Genomic DNA, 27,585 nt, shown 5'->3' with positions numbered 1-27,585 from the left:
ACAGATGAAAGAATTGCAAGACATAGGCTTTCTCTAAAGCAATACAGAGAAGCCTGAAAGCCAGGAAGGGAAACAAAAACAAGAAAGGTTTTGATACCTGTAGCTACAACAACATTAAGCACAACCAAACTGCTACCCTGAATACCATCAATTCTTCTGCTGAAGGCCTTATTACCTCAGCACCTGTTACAGGTTACAGCATGTCTGACTTTTAACAAAAAGTCATTAGGAGTGCTAAAGGGCAAGAAAAAAATATTTTGAAGAGATCAAGAAAGCATCAAACCCAGACTGTTATGATAAAAATGTAAAAATTATTGGACAGGGTATTTTAAATAATTATGATTCATATGTTAAGAGATCTGATGGAAAAAGTATGCAATGTGCAAGGTATGTAATGTCAGCAGAGAGTTGAAAATTATATGAAAGACTCAAAATTACATGCTAGATATCAAAAACACAGCAACATGAATGAAGAATATCTTTGATAGCCCCGTTGACTTCACAGGGTTAAGGAAAGAATCAGTTAATTTGAAGATTGGTCAATAAAAACTTCCCAAAAATGCAAAGAGAAAAAAGAATGAAAATAGAACAGCCATCCAAGAACTCTGGGATAATATCAAAAGGTGTAACATATGCACAATTGGAATACCAGAAGAAGAGAGAATGGGATAGAAGAAATGCTTGTAGTAATACTTGTTGAGAACATTCCAAAATTAATGTCAAACACTAAACCACAGATACAAAAAGAATACCAATCAAGATAAATATCAAAGCAAAACAAAAACATAAAACCTAGGAATATTATATTCAAATTACAGACAACAAAAGACAAAGAGAACATCTTGAAGGAAGCCAGTAGGAAAAAACATCTTACCTGTAGCAGAACAAGGATATATTTTTTATTGTTTTCTTTTTTTCTCTTTTATTTTGTACAGACAGGTTTTTGCCATGTTGCCCAGGCTGGTCTTGAACTCCTGGGCTCAAGCGATTCTCCTGCCTCAAGCCTCCCTAAGTGCTGGGATTATTATAGGCATGAGTCATCACACCTGGCTAGAAGAACAAGGATATAAATTACAATTGACTTCTCATCAGAAACCAAATAAACAAGAAAAGAGTGGAACAAAAATCTTTAAAGTGTTGATATTAAAAACTGGCATTCTATAATTCTATATCCAGAAAAATTATTCTTCAAGGGTAAAGGAGAAATGAAGATTTTCCCAGATAAACAAAATTCTGAGGTAATTTATTGCCAGCAGACCAGCTCTGAAAGAAATGTGGAAAGAACTTCAGGCAAAAGAAAAATGACATGGGTCAGAAACTTGGATCTACATAAAGAAAGGATAGATGGCATTCTGTAGACCACATCCTGGGCCATAAAGCATACTTCAACAAACCCAAAAGAATAGAAATTATACAAGGTATGTGCTCAGTTGACAATAGCAATAAGCTAGAAATCATAACAACAAGATAGCTGGACATTTTCCAAACATTTGTAAATTAAACTACAAAAATCTAAATAACCCATGGGCCAAAGAAGTCTCAAGAGAAATTTAAAAACAAATAATTTGAACTCAATGAAAATGAAAATACAACTTATCACAATCTGGGGATGCAGAAAAAGCAATCTTTAGAGGGAAATTTATAACACCAAATGCATATGTTAGAAAAGAAGAGAGATATACAATTAATAACTTAGGTTTCCACTGTCTCTTGAGACAACTGGCTGTTCTCTGCTATCAGGCAGAGCTGCTGACAGGGTACTTTGATGGCTTCTGGTCAATCTGGTCACAGGTTGTATTCCTTGGCTAGGCAATTACGCTGTTTGGTATCTGCAGTTGGGCAGGGTTGCAGCTGGGGTCTGAAGGGGGAACATTTCCAAACTAATTTTACAAGGCCAATATCACCCTGATACCAAAGCCAGACAAAGACATTACAAGAAAAAAATCATGGGCCAATATCCTTGATGAACATGGATACAAAAATCCTCAATAGAATATTAGCAAACTGAATTCCAAAACACATTGGAAAAACTCATCCACCATGATCAAGTGGGATTTGTCCCTGAGATGCAAGCATGGTTCAACATATGCAAATTAATGAATATGATACATCACAATAGAATGAAGGACAAAAACTGTGTGATCATCTCATCAGATACAGAAAAAGAAGGGAGCTCTCATACACTGTTGATGGAAATATAAATTAGTATAGCCATTATGGAAAACTGTAGGTAACTTCCTCATACTAAAAATAGAATTACCATAAGATCCAGCAATCCTGCTTCTGGGTATTTACCCAAAAGATTTGAAATCAATTTCTCTGACTGCATCTCATGTTCATTGCAGCACTATTCACAGTAGCCAAGTTATGGAATCAACCTATGTTCATCAACAGATGAATGAATAAAGGAAATGTGGTATATACACACAGGGGAAAACTATTCAGCCTTAAAAAGAAGGAAATTCTGTCATTTGTGACAACATGGATGTAATGAATTAGAGAACATTATGCTAAGGGAAATAAACCAGACACAGAAAGACAAATACTACATGTTCTCATTTATATGTGGAATCTAAGACAATTGATCTCATAGAGGTGGAATGTAGAATGGTAGTTACAGAGGCTAGAGATTTGGGAGATTGGGGAGATGATGATCAAAGGGTGAAAAATCTTAGAAGTATGTTTTTTTTAAAAAAGTCTATTGCATAATGTGGTAAATATAGTTAATAATAGAATAATAGAATAGTCTATTTTTACAAAATTGCAAAGAGAAATTTCAAACGTTTCTACCACAAAAATGTTGAGTGAGGTGATGGATATGTTAACTAGCTTGATTTAATTATTCTACTTTTAAACCATCACTTCATAACCCATAAATGTACACAATTATAAATTGTCACTTTACAATTTAAAAATTGTATATTCCTGTAAAATACAATATATTTAAAAATATCTTCCTTAAAAAGATATTTAAAAAATTATGTCACAGGCAAAACGAAACTAGGTTTACTTTTTTAAAAAGGAATAAAGTTTGTGCAGATTGGGCCAAGTGTGGTGACTCACACCTGTAATCCCAGCACTTTGGGAAGCCAAGATGGGCAGATCACCTGAGGTCAGGAGTTCAAGACCAGCTGGGCCAACATGGTGAAACCCCGTATATACTAAGAAAACAAAAATTAGCTGGGTGTGGTGGTGCACACCTGTAATCCCAGCTACTTGGGAAGCTGAAGCAGGAGAATCACTTGAACCTGGGAGGTGGAGGTTGCAGTGAACCCAGATCACACCAGTGAACTCCAGCCTGTTGACAAGAGCGAAACTCTGTCTCAAAAAAAAGTTTATACAGATTGGAAGGCAAGAAATAAAACTGTCTATACTTACAGATGACATCATTGTCTATATAGAAAATTCCTAAGAATCTACAAAAAAAAAAAAAAAAAAAAACAAATAAGAAAACTTCCTGGCACCAATAGGCATGTATCCTGCAACACTGCAGGATACAAGGTCAATATATAAAAGCAAACTGCCTTTCTGTTTGCCATCAACGAACTACTAAACTTTGAAATTAAACTACAACAACAAAAAACATTTACAGTAGCATCAGAAAATAAGAAGTATAAATCTAACAAAATATTTACAGAATCTATACACAGAAAGCTTCAAAACAGGGATGAAAAAAGTAAAACAAATAAATGAATTTCATGTGCATGCATTGGAACACTCAGTATTGTAAAGATATCAGTTCTTTGTAATTCGATGTATAGATTCAATCCAATCTTAATCAAAATCCCAGCAATCATTTTGTAGATATCAGCTAATTAAGTCTATAATTTATATTGAAGAGCAGAGGATTTAACAGCCAGCTCAACTCTGGAAAAAAAAAACCAGAGGACTCACATTACCTGATTTCAAGCATAATTATAGAGCTATCATAATCAAGTACACTGATAAATAAAATGGAATACAGAACTCAGAAATATACCCACACTAATATAATTAACTGATTTTTTTACAAAAACACAAAGGCAATTCAATGAAGAAAGAATTTTCAATAAATGTTGATGGAACAATTGAACATCCACATACAAAAAAAAAGTGAGAGAGAGAGCAGAGACACAGACCTTACATCTTACTCAAAAATTAACTCAAAATGGATCATGGGCCTAAATTTAAAATGCAAAAGTATGAAACTTTTTGAAAAACATCAGGAAAAAATCTGTGTGATCTTGGCTTTGGTAATGGAATTTTAGATACACCCAAAGCACAATCCATAAAAGTAGAAATTGGTAGAATTGGACTTTTAAAAAATTTTTGCTTTGTGAAAGACAATGTTAAGTGAATGATAAGACAAATCACAGGCTGGGAAAAAATTGTTTGCAAATCAAATAGATCATAAAGGACTTTTATCCAAAGTACATAAACAATTCATAAATTTCACAATTAAAAAACCCCAACTGTGTTACTCTGTTTTCAAGCTGCTGATAAAGACATACCCAAGACTGGGAAGAAAAAGAGGTTTAATGGACTTACGTTCCACGTGGCTAGAGAGGACTCACAATCATGGTGGAAGGCAAGGATGAGCAAGTCACGTCTCACATAGATGGCAGCATGCAAACAAGAGAGAAGTTGTGCAGGGAAACTCCCATTTTTAAAACCATCAGATCTCTTGAGACTCATTCACTATCACAAGAACAGCACAGGAAAGACCTGCTACCATAAGTCAATCACCTCCCACTGGGTTCCTCTCATGACATGGAATTGTGGGAGTTACCCACCCCCTTAATTCAATCACCTCCCACTGGCTTCTTCCCATGACATGTGGGAATTGTGGGAGTTACAATTCAAGATGAGATTTGGGTGGGGACACAGCCAAACCATATCACCAACCCAGTGAAAAATGAACGAAATGTAGGAACAGACACTTCATCAAAAAAGATATACAGATGGCATATAAGCATATGAAATGATGCTCAGTTTCATATGTCATTAGGAAAATGCAAATTAAATATGAGATACTACTACATATGCATTTAAATGGCTAAAAAACCTGATAATACCAATTGCTGGCAAATATGTGGAGAAATAGGAACTCTCATTCCTTTGCTGGTGGGGATGTACAATGGTAGGTACATCCAGTTTGGAATATAGTTTGGCAATTTCTCATAAAACTAAACATACTCTTACCATATCATCAAGCTGTTGTGTTCCTTGGTATTTACCCAAATGAGGTGAAAATTTATCTTCACACAAAAATTTGCACTCAAATGTTTCTAGCAGCTTAATCATAAATGCAAGACTAGAAGCAATCAAGATGACTTTTAAGTGGTGAATAAACAAACAAGTATATCCATATAATGCAATATTATTTAGCAATAAAAAAATGAGCTATGAATCCATGCAACAAGATTGATGAATCTTAAATACTAATTGCTAAGTTAAATAAACCAGTCTGGAAAGACTATATCCTGTCTGATTCTATTTATATGACAGTCTAGAGAAAGGCAAAACTGTAGAAACAGAAAACAGATCAATCAATGGTTGCTAGGGCCTTGAAGAGAAGAGATAGTTGAATGGGTGAAGCACAAAGAATATTTTTTAAGATGGTAAAACTACTCTGTATAGATACTGTAATGGTGAATACATAGCACCATGCCTTTACTAAAACCCATAGAATATTACTGCACAAAAAGTGAGACTTAAAATTCGGGAATTTTTTTTTAAATCACAGTTAAGAAATAGGAGGATCCTACAATGGAATACAGACTGTAACAAAAGAATCAAACTGCCTTACAAATGTATAATATAACCCCCCAGAAGGAGTGGGAGGAAAGGGTATACACCTAAATAATATTGAAAATGAGTAGAGGCTGTGAGATTAAAGACACAAGGAACTGCAAATAAACACTCTAGTTTGTAGTCATTTCCCATGGGGTATGGGGTTAATAATTCTGAATCATTGTACATGCATACTGGGATTGAACATGTAAGTAATTGGAGGGCAGATGGTAGGAACTCAACATTGTTGGAGTGGGAGATTACAGAAAGCAAGAAAGGAAGCTAGAATTATCCATGTGGTATCGAACAAGTGTCAAAAACATTAATATAAACTCATGTTTAGCTTAATAGAGATATATAGGTGAACACAGATGTATAGATATATATACAAGTTAGTATACATACAAATATTTCTTAGCTCTGTCCACTAAGAAGGCCTAGAAGCAATGACACCCCAGAAGCAGCAGGCACTCTCAGTGCTCAGATTTTGGTTTCTAATTCCATTGTCTAATAAAAGTAACCAGGGCTCTGAAGAAATGCCCGATTCTAGAGCTGAGGCAGGGATAAAAGATGAGCCAGAGAGTAAAGAAGTGCTCAAACAAAACAAAATAGAACAAGTCTCTACAATAAACAAACAACAAAAAGGGGTATTTGAGAGGAACCTAGCAGCCAACCGAAAGAGCTCACAATGGCAAAAGGTAGAACAATTTCAACAACAAAATAAATAGTATAGAATTGGATTATAACCCAAATAATAAAATAAATACCCATGAATTCATAGTAACACAAACAAATATTGAATAAATGAAGAAGAGAGAATAGACAAATCTTTTTATACAAGAATTCCAAATTATTATATAGATATTTTTCCCTCAAGAAGGTGGATCTTAACTTCCCATTCTATAAGTATGGGATTTGCATGTTGACTTTCTTCTAAACAGTACAATATGCAAAGGAGAGAGGAGGAAAAATCACTTTAAAGCAGAGGATATTGACAGGTGGTAAAGATTAACACCATCAATGATAAGTTAGGTTGTTATCATGTATCTTTGATATGACATGATGAGAATGACACTTTACCTCTGTAGTCTTCCTCCCAGAAACCCATAACACTTGTTTAACATCAGAAAATCACAAACTGAAGGACATTCTACAAAATATGCGACCACTACTCTTCAAAACTCTCAAAGTCATCAAAAACAAGGAAATTCTGAGAAACTGTCACAGTGTAGAGAACCCTAAGGAGGCATGATGACTAAATGTAATGTGGTGTCTTGGATGAGATCCTGGAAGAGAAAAATGACAGTTAAATTTAAGGAAATCAGAATAAAATATGGACTTTATATGATAATAAAATAGCAATATTGTAGTTGTACTAAATGTACCAAAGTAATGTTAACAATAGGGAAAACTGGATATAGGGTATATAGAAACTGTAATTATTCTTACAACTCTTCTGTATCCCTAAAACTATTCTAAAACACAAAGTTTACCAAATGTTTAAAAAAAGTCTAGAGGTAAGCCCAAGCAATTACTGTTAAGCCCTTGGGTGATTCTGATGCATGGTAAAGTTTGAGAACCATTGCTTTACCATAAAACCAAAAGGAGTTTTGTGCTTAGAAAAGTTTGTGGTTTTAATTGCAAGGTAGGGGCCAAACAGCATCTCATGCACAGGTTGTCTCTGGATGCTCTCAGTTAATAAATAACTCACTAATAGATACCTTTGACAAGTGAGGAGAAAGGAGGAAGAATAAACTGCTTTTGTGACTCAATTATACTGTAATTGTATTGGGCCCATTGAAACTAAAGTAGAGGCCAAGGAAGGCTTCATAGGTTGTTCTCTACTGGGGTCTCTGAGAATAGCCAAACAATTGCATCCCTTTTCCCTACTCTGTTCTGAATTAATTGAAAAATATGGTAAGGGTAAATATGATGAATTGGAGCCAAAATATCACATTGTGGATAAAAGTCCCCTGTTAAACCCTCAAATTTGACAGACTTACCCACCCATTCATGAAAGGTTCTAGACCACTTCAGGACTCCCCTAACCCTCTCAAGGGGCTTCATGAGTAAAGGTGTGGAGAGGAGCCATGATTGTCATACTAGGCTAGAGCTCCCTCTTCTGGGAAGAACCATCAGGAGTGTAGATGTTCCCTCCATCATTGGCAGTCAAGAGGAGCCGGCAAAACAGATTGATAGAACTGTGATACTTTTCTAGGTGGAGAGAGAGGTGTACTCAAAATCTGTGGTACAGCCAGTCTAGAGTTAGGGGATCTAACCCATGAAATAGACAGATTCTATGGGTAAAGAGTGTGGTTTGGGGGTAGTTTCTGAATATATATTAAATTCAAGCAACATTTAGGAAATGTGTGATACAGAACTCCAGGCAAAAATCCTACTTGCCATCCCAGGGCTTTGTCTATGAATGGTAGTTCCTCTGCAATCAAGAAGGTTGACTAGACTATTACTTTTCCCAACCATAATAACTGAGATGTTACTATATTAGGTTCTATATGTGTAATATATCTAATATAAGATCATTTATTTTTATAATTAGCATGTCTTTGCCACAATGCTACTTTGAAGTATATATAACTAAATCGCAAAGGAAGATCTGGTGGTCTAACAGTAAGAAACCTCAGAGAATCAAGAGCCTGAAACGCTAGTTTTAAAATTGCTAGTATTCCTGTGTGGACTTTTCACTTAACCTCTGTTTTTTATTTTCTTCATTGACAAAAAGTTTGGACTACATATACCTCAAATTTTGTTCTTGTGGATAACTCATTTACTTCTTTACTTATTTTGTCTTAGTCAGATTTACTTATATAAATAAAATCTTTTACTTATTTTTAAAATGTATTACACAAATAGTAAAAATTAAAGAATATTAAAAAAAGAAGAATCACCCAAAACTAAAGAAGATTTGCAACTTAAAATTTTCTGTTTGCTGACCTTGTTTATCTGCATAATATTTTACATTCTTATTACCATAGTGCAGATCATGTTCTGGTCTGCTCTGTCATTTAACATTTTAGAACATATTTTCAAAAATTTTTATTATTAAATTACTTAGTAGTTAATAGTCATAGATGGGTATACCATAATTTATTTAGCCATTAAAAATGTTCATGATTGGTTTTTGGAATTAATAACTTGTATTTTTTTTTTAGATTATGAGGAAGGTGTTTTTCTCAGCTCTGAACCTTTTAGAGAGAAGACTGAGACATTCTTAAGTTTTCCTAAAGCTGTCCAAGCTTTACCTATCCCAAAGGCTCATGAATGTCTGCTGTATACCCTGTTGTTGGTAGAAAACACTGAACTCTCACTTATATACTTTCTTGTGGCTGTTACCCACATAACCAATTCCAAACTCTCCTGGCTGTGAAACTCAATTCTCAATGGGATTTTCCAAGGACCTTGGATCCAGTTCTGACTGTCCTAAAGGTTTATGGCCAATTATTTTCACTCTATTATTTGCATGGACATTGGTTCCAATCTTACTTCTATAGTCAACCAGGACTAATATAGTAGAGTCTTTACCCCTGGTGAAGATGATTAGAGATGGAATGACATCTAAATTAAAAGACAGCTAATAAGGAGAGCAAATGAAGGATAAAAGTTTGCTAAAGCTACGAATTAGAAGTTAACTTCACGGCTGAAAGAAGTGTTGCTTATTATGCCCCCTAAATATACTTGCCTCCATATTCTTGAGTGGTACCGACAGTCACTAACCCCAGTTCCCAATTAATATTGTGGGATAGTAATAATGGAATACCCTTAGAGTTATGAGTATAGGTATTAGACTGGGGTAGGCTTGTTATGTCAGCAAGGAAGGCTGTTTATGGCCTACAGGATCCAATTTGGCTTCAGAAAGGTTGAATAGACTATATCTCACAACCTGGCCTGTTCCTTGACTATACTGACCACCTGCAATATATTACCCAGTATGGTATTTTGGTGACTAGAAGGAAAAATGCAAATTAGAAATAGCAATTAGTAAATGATTTTAATTAAGTCATGTATTTTAGATTTGCAAGTTATAAGGGCAGCACCTGAAAAAATTGTAACAAAAGAAGACCTGGAGAAGAATATAGAGATAATACTCACAGAGACAGAAACACTGAGATTTTTTGACTTGCCCACAGTCATGGTCTCTGTAGAATCTGAAGAAGCTGAGAAAGTAACGTATGTATGGTTCAGTTGTCTACATTGTTTCTGTAATTCAAATGCTAAGCCAAGGGTTCTTATCCTTGTTTCTGTGAAGGGTTCTTGGGGATTCCAGGATATACACTAGGGGGTTTGGGGGGAAATTGTATATTCCCTACAAAATTATATACAAAGTTATATAAGTGCCATGTGAACTTATATGGAAGGTAAATGTTTATGTTGTATGTAAATTTTTCTAGAGGAAGAGCCCATAGCTTTACCATATTTTTAAATAATTAGGCGAACTTCTAAGCCAAATAACAAAATAGGCTTCCAAGTCTCTATATAGGTTTTAATTATTTTTACTTTTATACATATATAAATCATTTTCAATTTAAAAAGAAAGAACTGACACTTTTATAGTAATAGCCAAAACCACAATTACTTTTGCACTAACCTAATATTTAAAACTTAGGAAGGGAAAATATGGGTAAATAAATGAATTTACTATATTAGAGAAGTTTTCCTTTTCTCTTTATTAATGAATATAAATAGAGTTTGCTTTGGTCTCAAGTATTTTGACAGTCTGTTGTTAGGCAGATACACATTTAAGGACTGTTATGTTTTCATGAAGAATTGACCCCTTTTTCATTTTGTACTATCCCTCTTTATCCCAGATAATTGTTCTTGTTCCACTCTCCTCTGTCTAAAATTAATATAGTTACTATAAGTAGATTATTAATAGTTATTCTGATTATTTTACCTAAAGTATTATTTGAATAGGATTTATAGTACTAAAAACTCCATCAGTAAAATAATTTTAGGGTATTATTCCTTCTCAAAATATAAAATATTATAATATGGTTTGAACTATAAAACATAGTACATATTAGATCATGAATAGCATACCTTTAAAAACTCGTAAGAAGGAAGGGAAAGTTCCTCAGACAAAAAAAAAAAAAAAAAAAATAGGAAAGAGGGAAAAAAGAAAGGGACAGATAATTGCTTTGAAATCAGAAAGGGAGAAATGTTGGGAAGAAATGTTAACATGAACACATGGATCTGGAGACCAGTGATGACTCTTGGGTTCTCCCAACCCTTACATTGAAAGGGCTGAAAGAGAGATTCTTTTGTTAAGCCAAGACTCTCAAAAGGAGCTCAATTATCTCAACTGCTCCTAGGCCAGTAGAGTCAACTCCCTATTGTCAGAAGCAAACACTAATCTCAGGAGGAAAGCATACTACCAGTTTGGCTCCTAAGATTCCCTCAGATCAGCTGGGTGTGGTGGCTCATGCCTATAATCCCAGCACTCTGGGAGGCCAAGGCAGGAGGATGGCTTGAGCCCTGGAGTTCGAGACCAGCCTGCAACATGGCGAGAGCCCCATCTCTACAATTTTTTTTTCTTTTTTGATTAGCCAGGCATGGTGCTACATACTTATAGTCCCAGCTGCTCAGGAGGCTGAGGTAGGAGAATCACTTGACTGATCACAGGAAGTCGTGGCTGCAGTGAGCCGTGTTCACGCCATTGCGTTCCAGCCTGGTCAACCGAGAGAGACCATGTGACCATGTCTGAAAAAAAAGAAGGAAGAAGAAGATGAAGAAGAAGAGGAGGGAGAAGGAGAGGGAGAAGGAGAAGGAGAAGAATTCCCTCAGGTTGAATTTGGTATAAATCCTGAAGGCTATAGATAATTATATTATCAGATATAGAATATAAAATGTGTGAAATGTTTAAACAAATAAATGACAGAGTTAAAACGTGATTAACATTAAGAAACTGTCAGGCCGGGTGCAGTAGCTCACTCCTATAATCCCAGCACTTTGGGAGGCTGAGGCAGGTGGATCACTTGAGGTCAGGACTTTGAGACCAGCCTGGCCAACATGGTGAAACCCTGTCTCTATTAAAAATACAAAAATTAGCTGGGCATGGTGGCGGGCGCCTGTAATCCCAGCTACTCAGGAGGCTGAGGCACGAGAATTGCTTTTCCGGGAGGCGAAGGTTGCAGTGAATGGAGATCACAACACTGCACTCCAGCCTGGGCAACAGGGCAGGACTCTGTCTCAAAATAAATAAACTGTCAGAAATCATGACCTGTATTTGGAAAAATATCTAAAAAGAACTTTAAAGTGGTTTATGTAATTGTTGAAAATATGCAGTAAACTGATTTAAACATTAGACATAATTGAATAGAGATTTAATGAATTAGACAGGATCTGGATAAATTATACAAAATCAAGTTTGGAGATAAAATGGGATATAAAGTGTGAAAACGAAGTTAAAAAATATGTTAACAATAGGCCACACATGGTGGCTCATGCCTGCAATCTCAGCACTTTGGGAGGCCGAGGCAGGCGGATCCCCTGAGGTCAGGTGTTCGAGGCCAACCTGGCCAACATGGTGAAACCCCGTCTCTACAAACAATACAAAAATTAGCCCAGCATGGTGGCACCCACCTGTAATCCCAGCTACTCAGAGACTGAGGCAAGAGAATCGCTTGAACCCGGGAGGCAGAGGTTGCAGTGAGCCAAGATCACGCCACTGCACTGTAGCCTGGGGGACAGAGTGAGACTCTCTCTCTCAAAAAAAAAAAAAAAAAAAAAAAAGTGACAATAAAATAATGGTCTAACATATATGTAATCAGAGGTTCAAAAAGGGCAGAATATAAAGAATGGAGGAGAGATACCATTCAGAGAGTGGGGAAGGATTTTCCCAAACTGTTGAAAGACACCATTCCACAGAAATAGGATTAAATAAAAGTAAATATTCAAAAAGAAATGTTCTCAGTGCATTGTACTGGCATTCCAGAATACCAGATAAAAAGAGAAGATTTTAAAAGTAGAAGGAAGCCAGGCACAATGGCACATACCTGCAGTCCTGGCTACTTGGGAGACTGAAGCCGGAGAATAGCTTAAGCCCAGGAGTCCAAATTCATCCTGGGCAACACAGTGAGACCACATCTCTTATTATTATGTATAAATAAATAAATAGATAAATAAGAGCATTGGAATTTAAAAGTAATTTCATTAAAAAATAAAAAGAGAAAACTATTTTTAAAAAACATGTCACCTACAGAGGAACAATTAAACTGACAGCATTATTAGGGATAAAGTGTACTTCGTAATGATAGAAAGGTATAGTAATCCTGAACTTGAATATTCCTAATAAAATAACATGGGCCAGGCACGGTGGCTCATGCCTGTAATCCCAGCACTTTGGGAAGACGAGGCAGGTGGATCACCTGAGGTCAGGAGTTCCTGACCAGCCTGGTCAACATGGTAAAACCTCGTGTCTACTAAAAATACAAAAATTAGCTGGGTGTGGTGGCTTGTGCCAGTAGTACCAGCTTCTCAGGAGGCTGAGTCAGGAGAATCACTTGAACCTGAGAGGTGGAAGTTGCAGTGAGCTGAGTTTGCGCCACTGCACTCCAGCCGGGGTGACAGAGCAAGACTCCGTCTCAATAAATAAATAAATAAATAAAATAACCTGAAAACATGTGAAGCAAAAATTGGAAATTTGATACATATCCTGTTAAAGTAGGAGATTTAAACACACCTCTCTTAATTGTTGGTAGGTCAACCAGAGAACAAATTAGTATGGATATAGAAAATTTGAATAAAAGCTTAATGGTCAGATACAGACTTCTGCACTCAACAATTAGAGAACACACTCTCTTTCAGCACACATGCAGCATTTATTAAAAATTATCTATTCATAAAGCTACGAAGCAAGGTCTCAAAAATTTCACAATAGAATCATACAAATGAAATTTTCTGGGGACAATGTAATAAAGTTAAAAATTAGTAACATAAATCTCAACTAAAACAGACACATTTACATACACATTTGGAAGTTTAAAAGCACATTTCTAAATTCCTCATGGGTCATCAAAGAAGTAATGGAAAATTTAAAAATATTCAGAACTAAAACCTACATGGAGTTAGTACTAGCATGTTATTGATAGGTACCGAAAGTAATAGGGATGTTGGGAAATAGAGTATAAAAGAGTCCTCTGGAGGTCATTTAGTGCAGTCTTTTCCTAAGGCTTTTTCTGAACTCTCACTTCACTTTTTGGTGCAAGCCACATTAATGAAAGTAATTTTAAGGAAAAGAATAATATAAAGCGATAATTTGTGTGGTGATGATTCTTAATAATGAGTTGGATACATTTTATTTTTTACAGTCAGAGGAACAAGAATTATGAAGTCCTTTGTAGAAATAGATTAGGCAATGACCTATATGTTGAAAGGATGATGCAGACTTTCAATGGAGCACCAAAGAATAAAGATGTTCAGTGTGATAAAATCATAATGGAAGATAAAGGTAATTTGTTTCATTCTGCTTGATAAACTATAATGTTCTAATATACGTTCTTTGAGTCTGTCAATCAACAAATGAATATTGAAATATATAAAGCAAAAATAAAAATAATTTGGCCAAACCACAACAATAGTTGGACACTGTGATCTATAACTTTCAGAATTTGACATGTTAAGTAATAAATATGTAGATTTGAATGATATAATTATTCATCTTGATTTTTATGCATGCTATGTCATAGAACTTTATACTCTTTAAAAGTTTATATAAACTGATTATTTACTATGTCACAAATAATATCAGCCATAACTATTAACATTTTAAATGTGTCAGACACTATTCTATGTCCTTCACATATATTAACTGATTTAATTTTTACAGCAACCCTATGAGGTACATACTATTATGCTTCCCCATTTTATAGATGAGGAAACAAGCAAAGAGAAGTTTGCTAACTGTTCTGGTTCTAGAGCTTGTGCACTTAACTACTATACTTACCACTTCTCAATGTGTACAAATTAACAACCCTGAGCACATTGCGTAGCCAAAATCTCTAGGATGTAGCCAAAGAAGTAATTACAAGCAAAGTTATAGTCCAATTTTTTTTTTTTTTTTTTTTTTTTTTTGAGGCAGAGTCTCACCCTGTCGCCCAGGCTGGAGTGCAATGGCACAATCTCGGCTCACTGCAACCTCTGCCTCCTGGGTTCAAGCGATTCTCCCCCTCAGCCTTCCAAGCAGCTGGGATTACAGGCACCCACCATCATGCTCGGTGAATTTTTGTATTTTTGTAGAGACAGGGTTTCACCATGTTGACCAGGATGGTCTTGAACTCCTGAACTCAGGTGATCCACCCACCTTGGCCTTCCAAAGTGCTGGGATGGCAGGCACAAGTCACTGTGCCCGGCCGGTTATATTCTTTTTTTTTATTTTTTTATTTTTTTGAGACAAAGTTTCGCTCTTGTCACCAAGGCTGGAGTGCAATGGCGCGATCTTGGTTTGCTGCAACCTCTGCCTCCCGGGTTCAAGCAATTCTCTTGCCTCAGCCTCCCGAGTAGCTGGGATTACAGGTGCCCGCCACCATGGCCAGCTAATTTTTGTATTTTTAGTAGAGATGGGTTTCACCATGTTGAAGGCTGGTTTCGAACCCCTGACCTCAGGTGATCCGCCCATCTTGGCCTCCCAAAGTGCTGGGATTACAGGCATGAACCACCGTGCCCAGCCACGGCTGGTTTTATTCTTAATTGCCTTTATTATGCAGCAAAACTATAAGCTAGTTTTTACAAAAGATTAACAGAACAAACCCCTAGCAAAAAAATTAACTATTGCTTTTAATCAAAGAATATGCATACATCTTATTGGTGAGAGCATTTACTCCCTACTCCTAATGTTTTCTTTTACGTGAAAGAACATGAATTGATATCTTTATCTCCATCTCTTTCTATTATCTCACTCACTCCTACTTAGGAGTGGAGGTGTGACTTACTTGATTGGTAAATAACCATACATTGGGATGTATGGTTATTCCCCTGCTTTCCCTCTTCTGGTAGCCTGCTGGCAGAAAGGAGTACAAATTCTGATGGGTTTCTCCATGCTATACATCTTATAGGGGGAGGACTCAACATTGTTAGGCCTGTGGTTATCAGGCTCGTTGCTGCACATCTAAACTGTATCAGCTGATCTAAACATTATCAGTAATAAAGGTAATTTTGATCTCTGTTTTATTCCTTGTCAGTTTCTTAATTGGTGCAAACTTGGATGGACCCAGAAAAGTGAATTCCTAGATGATATTTAGTAACTTTTTCTTGTCCTTAACCAATTCATATTAAGAAACCTATTCATATTTTTTCCAAATATTAATATGTAGTAAAGGGTTTAAATATTTTTAAATGGATTACTGTATGTAACTTTAGATTTCCAATTCATATTAGGAAAACTATTCATATTTTTTTCAAAAGTGAAGGGTTTAAATGTTTTAAATGGATTACTGTATGTAAGTTTATGCTAAAATATTTGAAAATAAAAAAAAGAATGATTCTTTATGGAACTCAAAGTTATCAAAACTTCCCAAGAAATAATAGAATTATACATTAACTCAAAGAAATGGGAAAATTTTACCAAAATATACCCCTTTAAAATGGCCTAGATAAAGGTCAAATTACTTTAGAGGTTTATTCTGTAAATGTGAGAATACTTTATAATATTCATGTGTATTAGGGTTCTTCAGAAAAACAGAACCAATAGAATATGTATATATATATTCATATCTAGGATTTATTTCTTTATTTTTGAGACGGAGTCTTGCTCTGTCGCCAGGCTGGAGTGCAGTGGTACAATCTCGGCTCACTGCAACCTCTGCCTCCTGGGTTCAAGCGATTCTCCTGCCTCAGCCTCCCAAGTATCTGGGACTACAGGCGTGCCATCACATCCAGCTAATTTTTGTATTTTTAGTAGAGACGGGGTTTCACCGTGTTGGCCAGGATGGTCTTGATCTCCTGACCTCATGATCTGGCCGCCTCGGCCACCCAAAGTGCTGGAATTACAGGCATGAGCCACTGTGCCTGGCCGATTTATAATTTATATCTAGAATTTATTTATAGAGATATTTATTACAGGGCATTGGCTTACATAATTATGGAGGCTGAGAAGTACCATGATCTGCCATATGCAAACTGGGGACACAGGAAAGCTGATATGGTAGTTTGAAGCCCTGAGAGTTGAAGAGCCAATGGTATCAATTCCAGTCTACCTCTGAACACCTGAGAACCAGGAGTACTGAGGGCAGGGGATTGATGCCCCTACTGAAGTAATCAGGCAGAGAGTGAATTCAACCTTCCTTCACCTTTTAGTTCTATTCAGCCCTCAAAGTATTGGGTGATGCCCACCACACTGGGGAGAACCATCTGCTTTACTCAGTCCACGAATTCAAATGCTAATTTCTTGTGAATACACCCTCAGAGATACACCCAGATACAATGTTTAACCAGCTAGCTAGGCATTCTCTGCCCAGTCAGGTTGACATATAAAGTTAACCATCACACCATGTTATTTAAATTGCTCCAAGTTATATAAATTATTAGGATATTTACTAGTTTTTAAAACAAGGTTAACAAAACATGACAAAGAAAATACAGACTAATCTCATAGATACGTGGAAAAATTAAAAATATAGTAGTACTAAATTTGAACCCTCAAGGCATTAGGAATCCCTATAGTAACAACTTATTCTAGAAGTATAAAGATTATTAAATATCAGGAAACCTATGATCCATCATTACAAAATCATATTTATAGGTTTAATGTGAAACAAGAATGGTAGATGCCAAAAAGAACAGTTGATATAGTTCAGCATTCATTCCTGATGAAATTATCTGTACAGGAATGGTATGGTTCTTCTTGATAAAATATGTAAAATAAAAAGCAAAATTTTTGCTTGCAGGTGAACCACTAGAGATAATAATTGCTGTGATCCATTAAATATAAGAACCAGAAAATAGTGTCATTTATCACAGTAACTCTTCAACTTTGTTTTGGTAGTTCCAACTATTGCAGTAAGACAGCAACAGAATTAATATTTATAAGGATTCAAAAACAAATAGTCATTATTTGTAGGTGACATCAGTGTCTACTTAGCTACCTCAGGAGCATTAACTAAAAAAAAATAGTTCTAGGATAATGCAGCAAAAATGACAGAGTAGGTAATTCTGACAATGTGTCCCTCCACAGAAATGCCCCCAAAACTGAGCAAACGCTGTCAGAATCTGTTGCATTCATGGAACAAGAACACAATGTTCTTTAAAAAAAAAAATTCAAAGAATAAAAGGATCTTGATAGCTTAATAAAATGTTTGGAAGATAACAACAACAACAAAAAATTCCAAGAAGTAGAGAAGAAAAACAAAGGATGGAAAATCCAAGAGAAACAATAAAATTAGAGGACCAATCCAGGAAGTTCAATAGTAAATAATGGTTCCTAAAATAGAAAATGGAGGGGAGGAGATAATTCAGTAAAACCTCTCAGACTTGAAAATCAAAAGTTGGAAGATTGAAGGGGAACAACAAGTGCCAGCGTATTACCAATTTTAAAATGAGGGGGACAGAAAATGTCCACAAACTACCAGAGAGAAAAATAAATAGGTCAGTGTAGAGAACAAGACATCAGACTGGTTGGAAACAGGAATGTAATGGAACACTGCTGATATGCTTGGCTGCATTCCCACCCAAATCTCATCTTGAATTTTAATCCCCATAATTCCTACATGTTGTGAGAGGGAAGAGGTGGAGATAATTGAATCATGGGGCTGGTTACCCTCATGTTGTTCTTGATAGTAGTGAGTTCTCATGAGATCTGATGGTTTTATAAGGGGCTGCCCCCTTTGCTCGTCATTCACTTTTCTCACCTGCTGCCATGTAAGACATGCCTTCCACCATGACTGTAAGTTTCCTGAAGCCTCTCTTGCCATGTGGAACTGTGAGCCAATTAAAATTCTTTATAAATTACCCAGTCTTGAGTATGTCTTCATAGCCACATGAAAAGGGGCTAATACAACTGCCTTCAAAATTTAGAAGGTAAATAATTTCCAGTCTAGATACTACATCCAACCAAACATCAAGTATGATGATAGAATAAAGGTATTTTCATATATGCAAAGTATCAAAATAATTTACCTCTCCTGTATACTTTTTTAAGAAGTCAAGGATGTGCTCAACCAAAACCAACTGTGAAACAAAAATAGAAGAAGACAGTAAAGTACATTGAACAGGAGATCTGACATAGGAGTGAGGTGATAGTAGTTCCCAGAAGGATAATGACTTGATAGGCTAGGATTTCAGCTGTTCACCAAACATAGAAGGCAACCAATTTACATTAAAACATGAGATTGACATATTGATCACTATCATACCTTAGATGCTTGCTGACATTATACAATCTCTTTAACCTGAGGACAGAATACTTAGGTATATTATCGGTCTGAATTCTTTTCTGCATCTAGCTTGCATTTACCATTCTTATTTACTCTTTTTTTTTGAAACAGAGTCTCATTCTGTCACCCAGGCTGAAGTGCTGTGGGGCAATCTCAGTTCACTGTAACCATTGCCTCCTGGGTTCAAGTGATTCTCTGCCTCACCCTCCCAAGTAGCTGGGATTACAAGCGCCTGCTATCACACCCAGCTAATTTTTGTATTTGTAGTAGAGACAGGGTTTCACTATTTTGGCCAGGCTGGTCTCAAACTCCTGACCTCAAGTGATCCACTGGCCTCAGCCTCCCAAAGTGCTGGGATGAGGCATGAGCCACCACATCCTGCCGCCTTTACCATTCTTAATCCAGTTCCTGCTTTCCTTTTCAATAGGCCTTCATAGTTAAGTTGAAGCTCAATTATGTGAAATGCCATCTTTATCATTAGTGACTATATGTATACTGTCAGGGAAAACTTACTCCTCCCTTTTTGTGAACCTTTACAGAAAGAACTTCTGCTACATTAACACTTTTGGCCTCTGTCTATACATTATTTCCTCATTCTCAGGAAAAGAGAAGTGACTAATTTGATAAGAGAATTTAGAAGAAGGAATGAAGCGCAGTCATTTCTGGCTGAGTCACTTTTTGTTAAGTCTGTTCACTTGCAGAAAGCATGCAATCTGGGCTGTTCTTACACCTATGGAGGAAGTCTGTGCTTTTCTAGCTGTGACAATTATTGGTTAGTAATTCTCCCCTATATTCTGGAAGGAAGAATTAGGAAGTCCATTTAGTTGCAGACTTAAGGCTACACTTTTCAATTAGACTTATCAGTGATAAAGGTAATGTTTTGATCTCCATTTCTCTGATTTTTGCATCTCTTCCAGTTTCATCCAAAATCAGGCAAGGAAAAGGTACACTTTTATTTATCTGTAAAATCTTTCTGTTGTTGTTGTTTTGAGATGGAGTCTTGCTCTGACACCTAGGCTGAAGGGCAATGACACAATCTTGGCTCACTGCAACCTCTGCCTCCCAGGTTCAAGCGATTCTCGTGCCTCAGCCTTCTAAGTAGCTGGGATTACAGGCACGTGCCACCACACCGGGCTAATTTTTGTATTTTTATTAGATATGGGGTTTCACCATGTTGGCCAGGCTGGTCTCAAACTCCTGACCTCAAGTGATCTGCCCGCCTTGGTCTCCCAAAGTAAAGATGGGGTTTCACTATTTTGGCTAGGCTTGGGATTGCAAGTGTGAGCCACCACGCCCAGCATCCATAAAATCTTAATATTTAATTAATCTGCATCTCAATTCTTTAGTGTAAACTGTCTTTCATTATTTAAACTTTATTATGAAATGTATACTGCAAACAGAAGAGCATATAATACATACATGTGTAAAGAAAAAATCAACACCATGTACTCACCAGCCAGTTTAAGAAATAGAACATCCCCCGTTGATTAGAAGCCCCCTGTACACTGTCCTATCACAACCCTCTTTCTTCTAGCCACCTTTAACAGAAGTATCCACTCTCCTAACTTTTGGGTTGATAATTTCCTTTCTCTTTTTTGAGACAGTCTCGCTTTGTTGCCCAGGCTGGAGTGCAGTGGCACGATCTCAGCTCACTGCAACCACTGCCTCCTGGGTTCAAGCGATTCTCCTGCCTCAGCCTCCGGAGTAGCTGGGACTACAGGTGCCTGCCACCATGCACAGCTATTTTTAGTAGAAACAGGGTTTCACCATGTTGGCCAGATGGTCTCGATCTCTTGACCTTGTGATCTGCCCGCCTCGGCCTCCCAGAGTGCTGGGATTACAGGCGTGAGCCACCGCGCCTGGCCTAGCTTGCTCTTTTAAATGTTTTTTTCTTTTATAGCAGATGCTGTAACTGAACTGCCCATATCACCTGTGCGTTACCTCTTGCTAGCAATCTCCATCTGTCGACACCTGCATTTCTTTGCCTTTTAACAACTATTTAAACATGTATTACACTGAGAAATGCTTTTAAAAAAGGCACAGTTTGGAATGCTTTTTTTCTGATACCAGTTAAAATAAGCTTTCTTTAATAGTATATAATTATAAAATCGGGAAGTCGCAATCATTCATTATTACCCATCTTTTACATAACATTAGGGCATGAATTTTGAGATTTTATTTTTAACATAAAATACAATATGTGTAGCCTTCTCAGACTGGCTCCTTTTACTAAACAATATGCACTTAAGCCTCCTCTGTGTTTTTACATGGCTTGACAGCTTATTTTTGTCACTGAATAATATTCCATTGGATGGGTGTACCACAGTTTGCTCATATATTCACTTATTGAAGGACATCTTGACTGCTTCAAAGTTTTTATAATTTCGAATAAAACAGTTGACAATATATTATGTATTAAACATAAGTAAAGGAACATAAAAGTCTTGTTATAACATATTTGCCCAGATGCATATCACCAAGGCAGCCCTACAATGACAGACCAATGAGATTATGCTGTACAAGTGTGGGGTAGAGGGGAGGGAGGTATGATGGTCAGAAGATATTGTGAAGATAATTTGGAGTTATCCTTAAAGCACTAAAGTGTTTGTAGATACTAATAGTGTGATGACTAAGGCTGTCTTGAGGTATCCTCATGATGTATTTCTTTGTCATTTCTATCCACTTCCTGTTATATTGTAAAACAATAGTATTTTTTAAAAATAAACAGTATATTCTTATTTAATTTTTAATTTCTTTAAAGAGAGGATCTCACTATGTTGTCTAGGCTAGAGTGCAGCGGCTATTCTCAGGTGTCATCATAGCACACTACTGCCTCTAACTCCTGACCTCAAGTGATCCTCCTGCCTCAGGTGGACCAAGCAGCTGGCACAGGCAACTGCATCAGGCAACAGTAGATATTCTTATCTTAGATTTTTCTGTGACTAGTTATCTATAAAGCTAAAATGTTGGAATTTGGTTTAAAATAATTTTTACCTTTCTGTCTCTTTATTTAGGCATAATGTCCACTGCCTGGGATTTGTATGATTCTTACAATGCTATGGAACTTTTATCTTTATCAGTAAAACCATCTGTGGTTGAGTCAAGTAGTGAAACAAATGTACTTCCTAAAGATCAGGACCAAAGATTGCCAGGGAGCACTACAGAAAAAAGTGAGATTTCATTTATTTTAGTTTTTTTGAATGACTTTAACATGGCATTTTTAATACATTCTTTTTTGGCAGTTACAATGTTTTCTTTCTGATGGACCATGAAAAGTACAACTTTTACTCAGAAATAGCACTATTACTCTATCACGTGGTCTTAGACTTAACTGAAAGATTTACATTTTTCTTGGATATCTGTCAAGAATTTTCAGTTTGTCTCTTTCTCTAGTGTACCTTTCCTTTTGCTCTTAAACCCTGTTTCATACGTGTGAGTTCCATTATTTTCTATCTCCCTTTCTTTCAATTAGATTACTTAAGAGAAAAAGGTATACTAGCTCTATGACAACCTAAAATGGATTTATACATTAACAACAGTGGCTCTTAATTTGGGGCTCTTTTACTTCCCCTGGGAACATTTGGATGTCTGGAGACATTCTTGTTTTTCGTGACTGAGGGCATCTACTGGGGATACTGCAGAAAATCTTTCAGTACACAGGACAGTCCCTGCAACAAAGAATTTTCAACCTAAAATGTCAGTACATGTACTGCCATGGTTGAGAAACCCTCCACTATAACTGTAGCTTCTAGTATTTTAATTTTTAAGATGAAATGTTATAATTAAAATCAATACAAAGTTGTAACTTTCCAAATAAATTTCGCAATGTGGAAGAAGCTTTACTAAGACTAGTTATAAGAAGTTTGCTCGGCCGGGCGCGGTGGCTCAAGCCTGTAATCCCAGCACTTTGGGAGGCCGAGACGGGTGGATCACGAGGTCAGGAGATCGAGACCATCCTGGCTAACACAGTGAAACCCCGTCTCTACTAAAAAATACAAAAAACTAGCCGGGCGAAGTGGCGGGCGCCTGTGGTCCCAGCTACTCGGGAGGCTGAGGCAGGAGAATGGCGTAAACCCGGGAGGCGGAGCTTGCAGTGAGCTGAGATCCGGCCACTGCACTCCAGCCTGGGCGACAGAGCCAGACTCAGTCTCAAAAAAAAAAAAGAAGTTTGCTCAATTCCCCTTCTGAATAGTTTATAGTTATCTACTTTTACTTTTCCTATTCTGAAATGTATCTTTTTCTTACAAAATTGTTTTACTGCATTTAGGTGATGGTCCTTATTTTAGAATAACTAAAACCTGATACATTTTTTGAAGCTTTGGCAAATTTTTTAAATTAAATGGAAATGTTTCTACTTTCACTAATTTTGACCCAAAAACAAATGTAATATTTTCAAGTTCAGTAAATCAGTAAGTATAAGTATTTTGAAATAACAAGTTTAAAGAGAATTAATAATTTCCAGAAAACAATTATCTTATTTATAATTGACTACATTTCCTTAGGAGACTATAGATCCCAAAGACCTTTCAACTTGTTCCTTTTTAAAAATCTCATTTACTAGTCTCTTTGAATCTTAACTTTCAATAAGTGGCCTATGTTCATTCCATAGTTCTTTAAGTATGTTTATGGTCATGTAGACTAGAGTTACGTTTTACTGAAAGTTGTTTATAATGAAGAACAGTTAATTTTCTAAGAGAATAATGAAGGGGAAGAATAAATTATTTAGTATTAGTTATCACTAAAGAAACATTGTTTTTGTTAAGCACGAATGTCTATACAATAGGTTTACTTGTAGAAGCTATCAAAAACTGCTCAGAAAAATCCAATCTTAGACTGGAAATTACATTGGGACTTTATATTAGATCTATTTCTTCCACACCATTAAGGCCATTGACCTACAAAAATGTACAAGTGCAAAATCTGCCACAAAAAATAAATCTCAATTTGTGAATCTTTCAGAGTATTTCATGTGTGTATGGGTGTGCTTTTAAAAACCAAAAGGGATAATAAAATCATATTCAATAACTACCATAGAAAATAAAGATATACTTTATTTTAGTATTATAGCCAGTCAAGGGAGTAGGGGAAACTAGAATTAGGATAAGAAAGTTAAAAAATGGAAAGAAATAGGGAACAAAGCTGAATAATCAGATTTATTGAAAATGTGAAAGAAATCCAGATGAAAACTAGGACTAGTTACCTCTGAGGTCCTTTTGACACTGAGATTTTTATAGTAGAAACAGAAAGGAAAAAAAATTAAATATGGTCCATATTTGATTTAAGAAATATTTTTATTTCATTTAAACTTTGAATGTATTATACAAGTTGCATTTAACCTTCTATTTATCATACTCAAGGGGAGAAAAAGTCCAATAATATTTACCTTTGAATGTAAGACTGTATCTCAGTTGATAGAGAAAAATGATTTTTCTTCTGAAATAGTGCTGTAGGTTTAGAAAATTGGTTAATAGAATTTTCTAGTACAGTTTTAGATTTACAGAAAAATTAAGCACATAGTACCAGGAGATCCATAAAATCCCTTCATCTCTCTACTTTCTGTGCACAGTGGCCCCTATTATTAATATTTTGCATTAATGTGGTATATTTGTTACACTTGGTGAACCAATGATGATACATTATCATTAATTAAAATCCATAGCTTACATTAAGTTCCATGCTTTGTGTTGTATAGTTCTTTGTATTTTAACAAATGCATAATGGCATGTTTCTACCATTACAGTTTTATACAGCAAAAAATTAATAGTTTCACTGTCCTAAATATCCCCTATGGATCACCTATTCATCATTTCTCCTTTCTCTTGTACCCTTGATAGTCACTGATATTTTTATTTTTATTGTCTTTATAGTTTTGTCTTTTCCAAATTGTCATATAGTTGAAGTCATACAATATGTGTAGCCTTCTCAGACTAGCTCCTTTTACTAAACAATATGCACTTAAGCCTCCTCTATGTTTTTTCATGGCTTGACAGCTCATTTATTTTTGTCACTGAATAATATTCCATTGGATGGGTATACCACAGTTTGTTTATATATTCACTTATTGAAGGACATCTTGGCTGCTTCAAATTTTTTGTAATTTCGAATAAAACCGTTACAAACATTCATGTGCAGGTTTTTGTGTGGACGTAAGTTTTCAACTCATTTGAGTAAATATCTAGGAGCACAATTGCTGGATCACACAGTGAGACTATCCCTAGACTTTTACGAAACTACCAACTATCTTCCAAAGTGGTTGTACTATTTTGCATTACATTAGCAATGAGTGAGCATTCCTGTTTCTCATTCTTGCCAGCATTTGGTATTGTTAGTTTTTTTGGATTGTAGCCACTCAAATATGTATGTAGTGGTAGCTCCTTATTGTTTTAATTTACAACCCCCTAATGTGATATTGAACATCTTTATATCTTTTTTGGTGAGATATCTATGTGGATGTTTTGCCCTTTTAAAAATTTGGCTGTTTGTTTTCGTATTGAGTTTTAAGGGTCCTGTGTACAATTTAGTTCTTTATCAGATACATGTACGTACTTTCTCCTAGTCTGTGACTTGTCTCTTCATTATTATTAGCAGGGTTTTTCATAGATGAGAAATTTTTAATTTAAATAAAGTCTAATTTATCGATTTTTTTCTTTTTTACATTGGGTTTTTGATGCTATATCTAAAAACTTATCACCATTTTTTCCTGTATGAGAAGGGATATCCTAATCTTCTTAGAGGGAAAGTTTTCAGTTTCTCACCATGATGTATGATGTTAATTGTAGGTTTTATATAGCTGTTCCTTAGCAAGTTCAGGAAGTTCCCTTCTCTTCCTAATTTGCTGGGAGTTTTTATCATGAATGTGCAATGGATTTTTTCTGTATCTATTGATATATATATTTTTTATATATCAATAGATTATATAAAAAGCTTGTCGATGTGATGGATTACATTAATTGGATCCTGAATGTTGAACTAGCTTTGCATACCTTGAAAAAACTCCATTTGATTATGTTGTATAATTCTTTTTATACATTGGTAGATTCTATTTGCTAATATTTTATTGAGGATTTTTGCATTATTTCCTTTCTTTTTTTTTTTTTTTTGAGATGGAGCCTTTCTCTGTCTCCCAGGCTGGAGTGCTGTGGCCCCGTCTCTGCTCACTGCAAGCCCTGCCTCCTGGGTTCACGCCATTCTCCTGCCTCAACCTCCCGAGTAGCTGGGAGTACAGGCACCCGCCACCACGCCCGGCTAATTTTTTTGTATTTTTTTTTAGTAGAGACGGAGTTTCACCATGTTAGCCAGGATGGTCTCGATCTCCTGCCCTCATGATCCACCCGCCTCATCTTCCCAAAGTGCTGGAATTACAGGTGTGAGCCACTGTGCCCAGCCAATTTTTGCATTATTTTCATGTGAGACATTGTTCTGTAATTTTCCTTTCTTGTAATGTCTTCGTCTGGTTTTGGAGTTAGGGTAATGCTAGCCTAATAAAAAGAATTGGAAAGTATTTTCTCTTCACCAATTTTCTGGAATAGATTGTATAAAAATGATAATTTTACCTTAAGTGTTTGGTAGGATTCACCAGTGAAAGCATGATGCTTTCTATTTTGGAAAGTTATTAATTATTGACTCAGCTTCTTTAATAGATATAGGCCTATTCAGATTATCCATTTTTCCTTGAGTGAGTTTTGGTAGTTTGTGCCTTTTAAGGAATTGTTCCATTTCAAGCTAAGTTATACATTTTGTGGGCAGAAGGTCGGGTGCGGTGGCTCACACCTGTAATCCCAGCACTTTGGGAAGCTGAGGTGGGCAGATCACCTGAGCTCAGGAGTTCGAGACCAGCCTGACCAACATGGAGAAACCCCGTCTGTACTAAAAATACAAAATTAGGTGGGCGTTGTGGTTCATGCCTGTAATCCCAGCTACTCAGGAGGCTGAGGCAGGAGAATCACTTGAACCTGGGAGGCAGAGGTTGCAGGGAGCCAAGATCGTGCCATTGTACTCCAGTCTGGGCAACAAGAGTGAAACTCCATCTCAAAAAAAAGAAAAATGTGTGGGCAGAGTCTTTAACATTATTTCTTTATTATTCTCTTAGGTCCATGGAATCAGTAGTGATGATGCCTTCCATTTCTCATACTGGCAATTTTAAATATTCTTTCTGTTTTTCTTGGTTAGCCTGGCTAAAAATTATGGATTTTACTGATATTTTCAAAGAACTAACTTTGGGTTTTATTAATTTTCTCTAATGATTTTTTGTTTTTGATGTCATTGGTTTCAAACTTTTCTTTTTTTTTCTGCTTGCTTTAGGTTTATGTTTATTTTCTTTCTCTAGTGTCCTAAGGTGGAAGCTTATATTGCTGATTTTAGATCTGTCTTCTTTTCCAATACATGTATTCAATGTTAAAATTTTTCTCTAAGAACTGTTTTTGCTGTACCA

The 27,585-nt window shown here is 36.0% G+C and overlaps 1 protein-coding gene across 1 annotated transcript in view; it reads left to right on the top strand.

The window, feature by feature from the left end:
• WDR78 (WD repeat domain 78) overlaps positions 1 to 27,585 on the top strand; it is a 105,532-nt gene that overhangs the window by 37,722 nt on the left and 40,225 nt on the right. Inside the window, 3 exon segments of the mRNA XM_025393022.1 lie at positions 9,801 to 9,957; positions 14,097 to 14,236; positions 22,169 to 22,324. Coding sequence (XP_025248807.1) covers positions 9,801 to 9,957; positions 14,097 to 14,236; positions 22,169 to 22,324 — 453 coding nt within the window.

The sequence above is a fragment of the Theropithecus gelada genome, chromosome 1 (assembly GCF_003255815.1).
Source record: "Theropithecus gelada isolate Dixy chromosome 1, Tgel_1.0, whole genome shotgun sequence".
Classification (NCBI taxonomy): Eukaryota; Metazoa; Chordata; class Mammalia; order Primates; family Cercopithecidae; genus Theropithecus; species Theropithecus gelada.
This window is presented reverse-complemented; position numbering and strand designations above follow the sequence as displayed.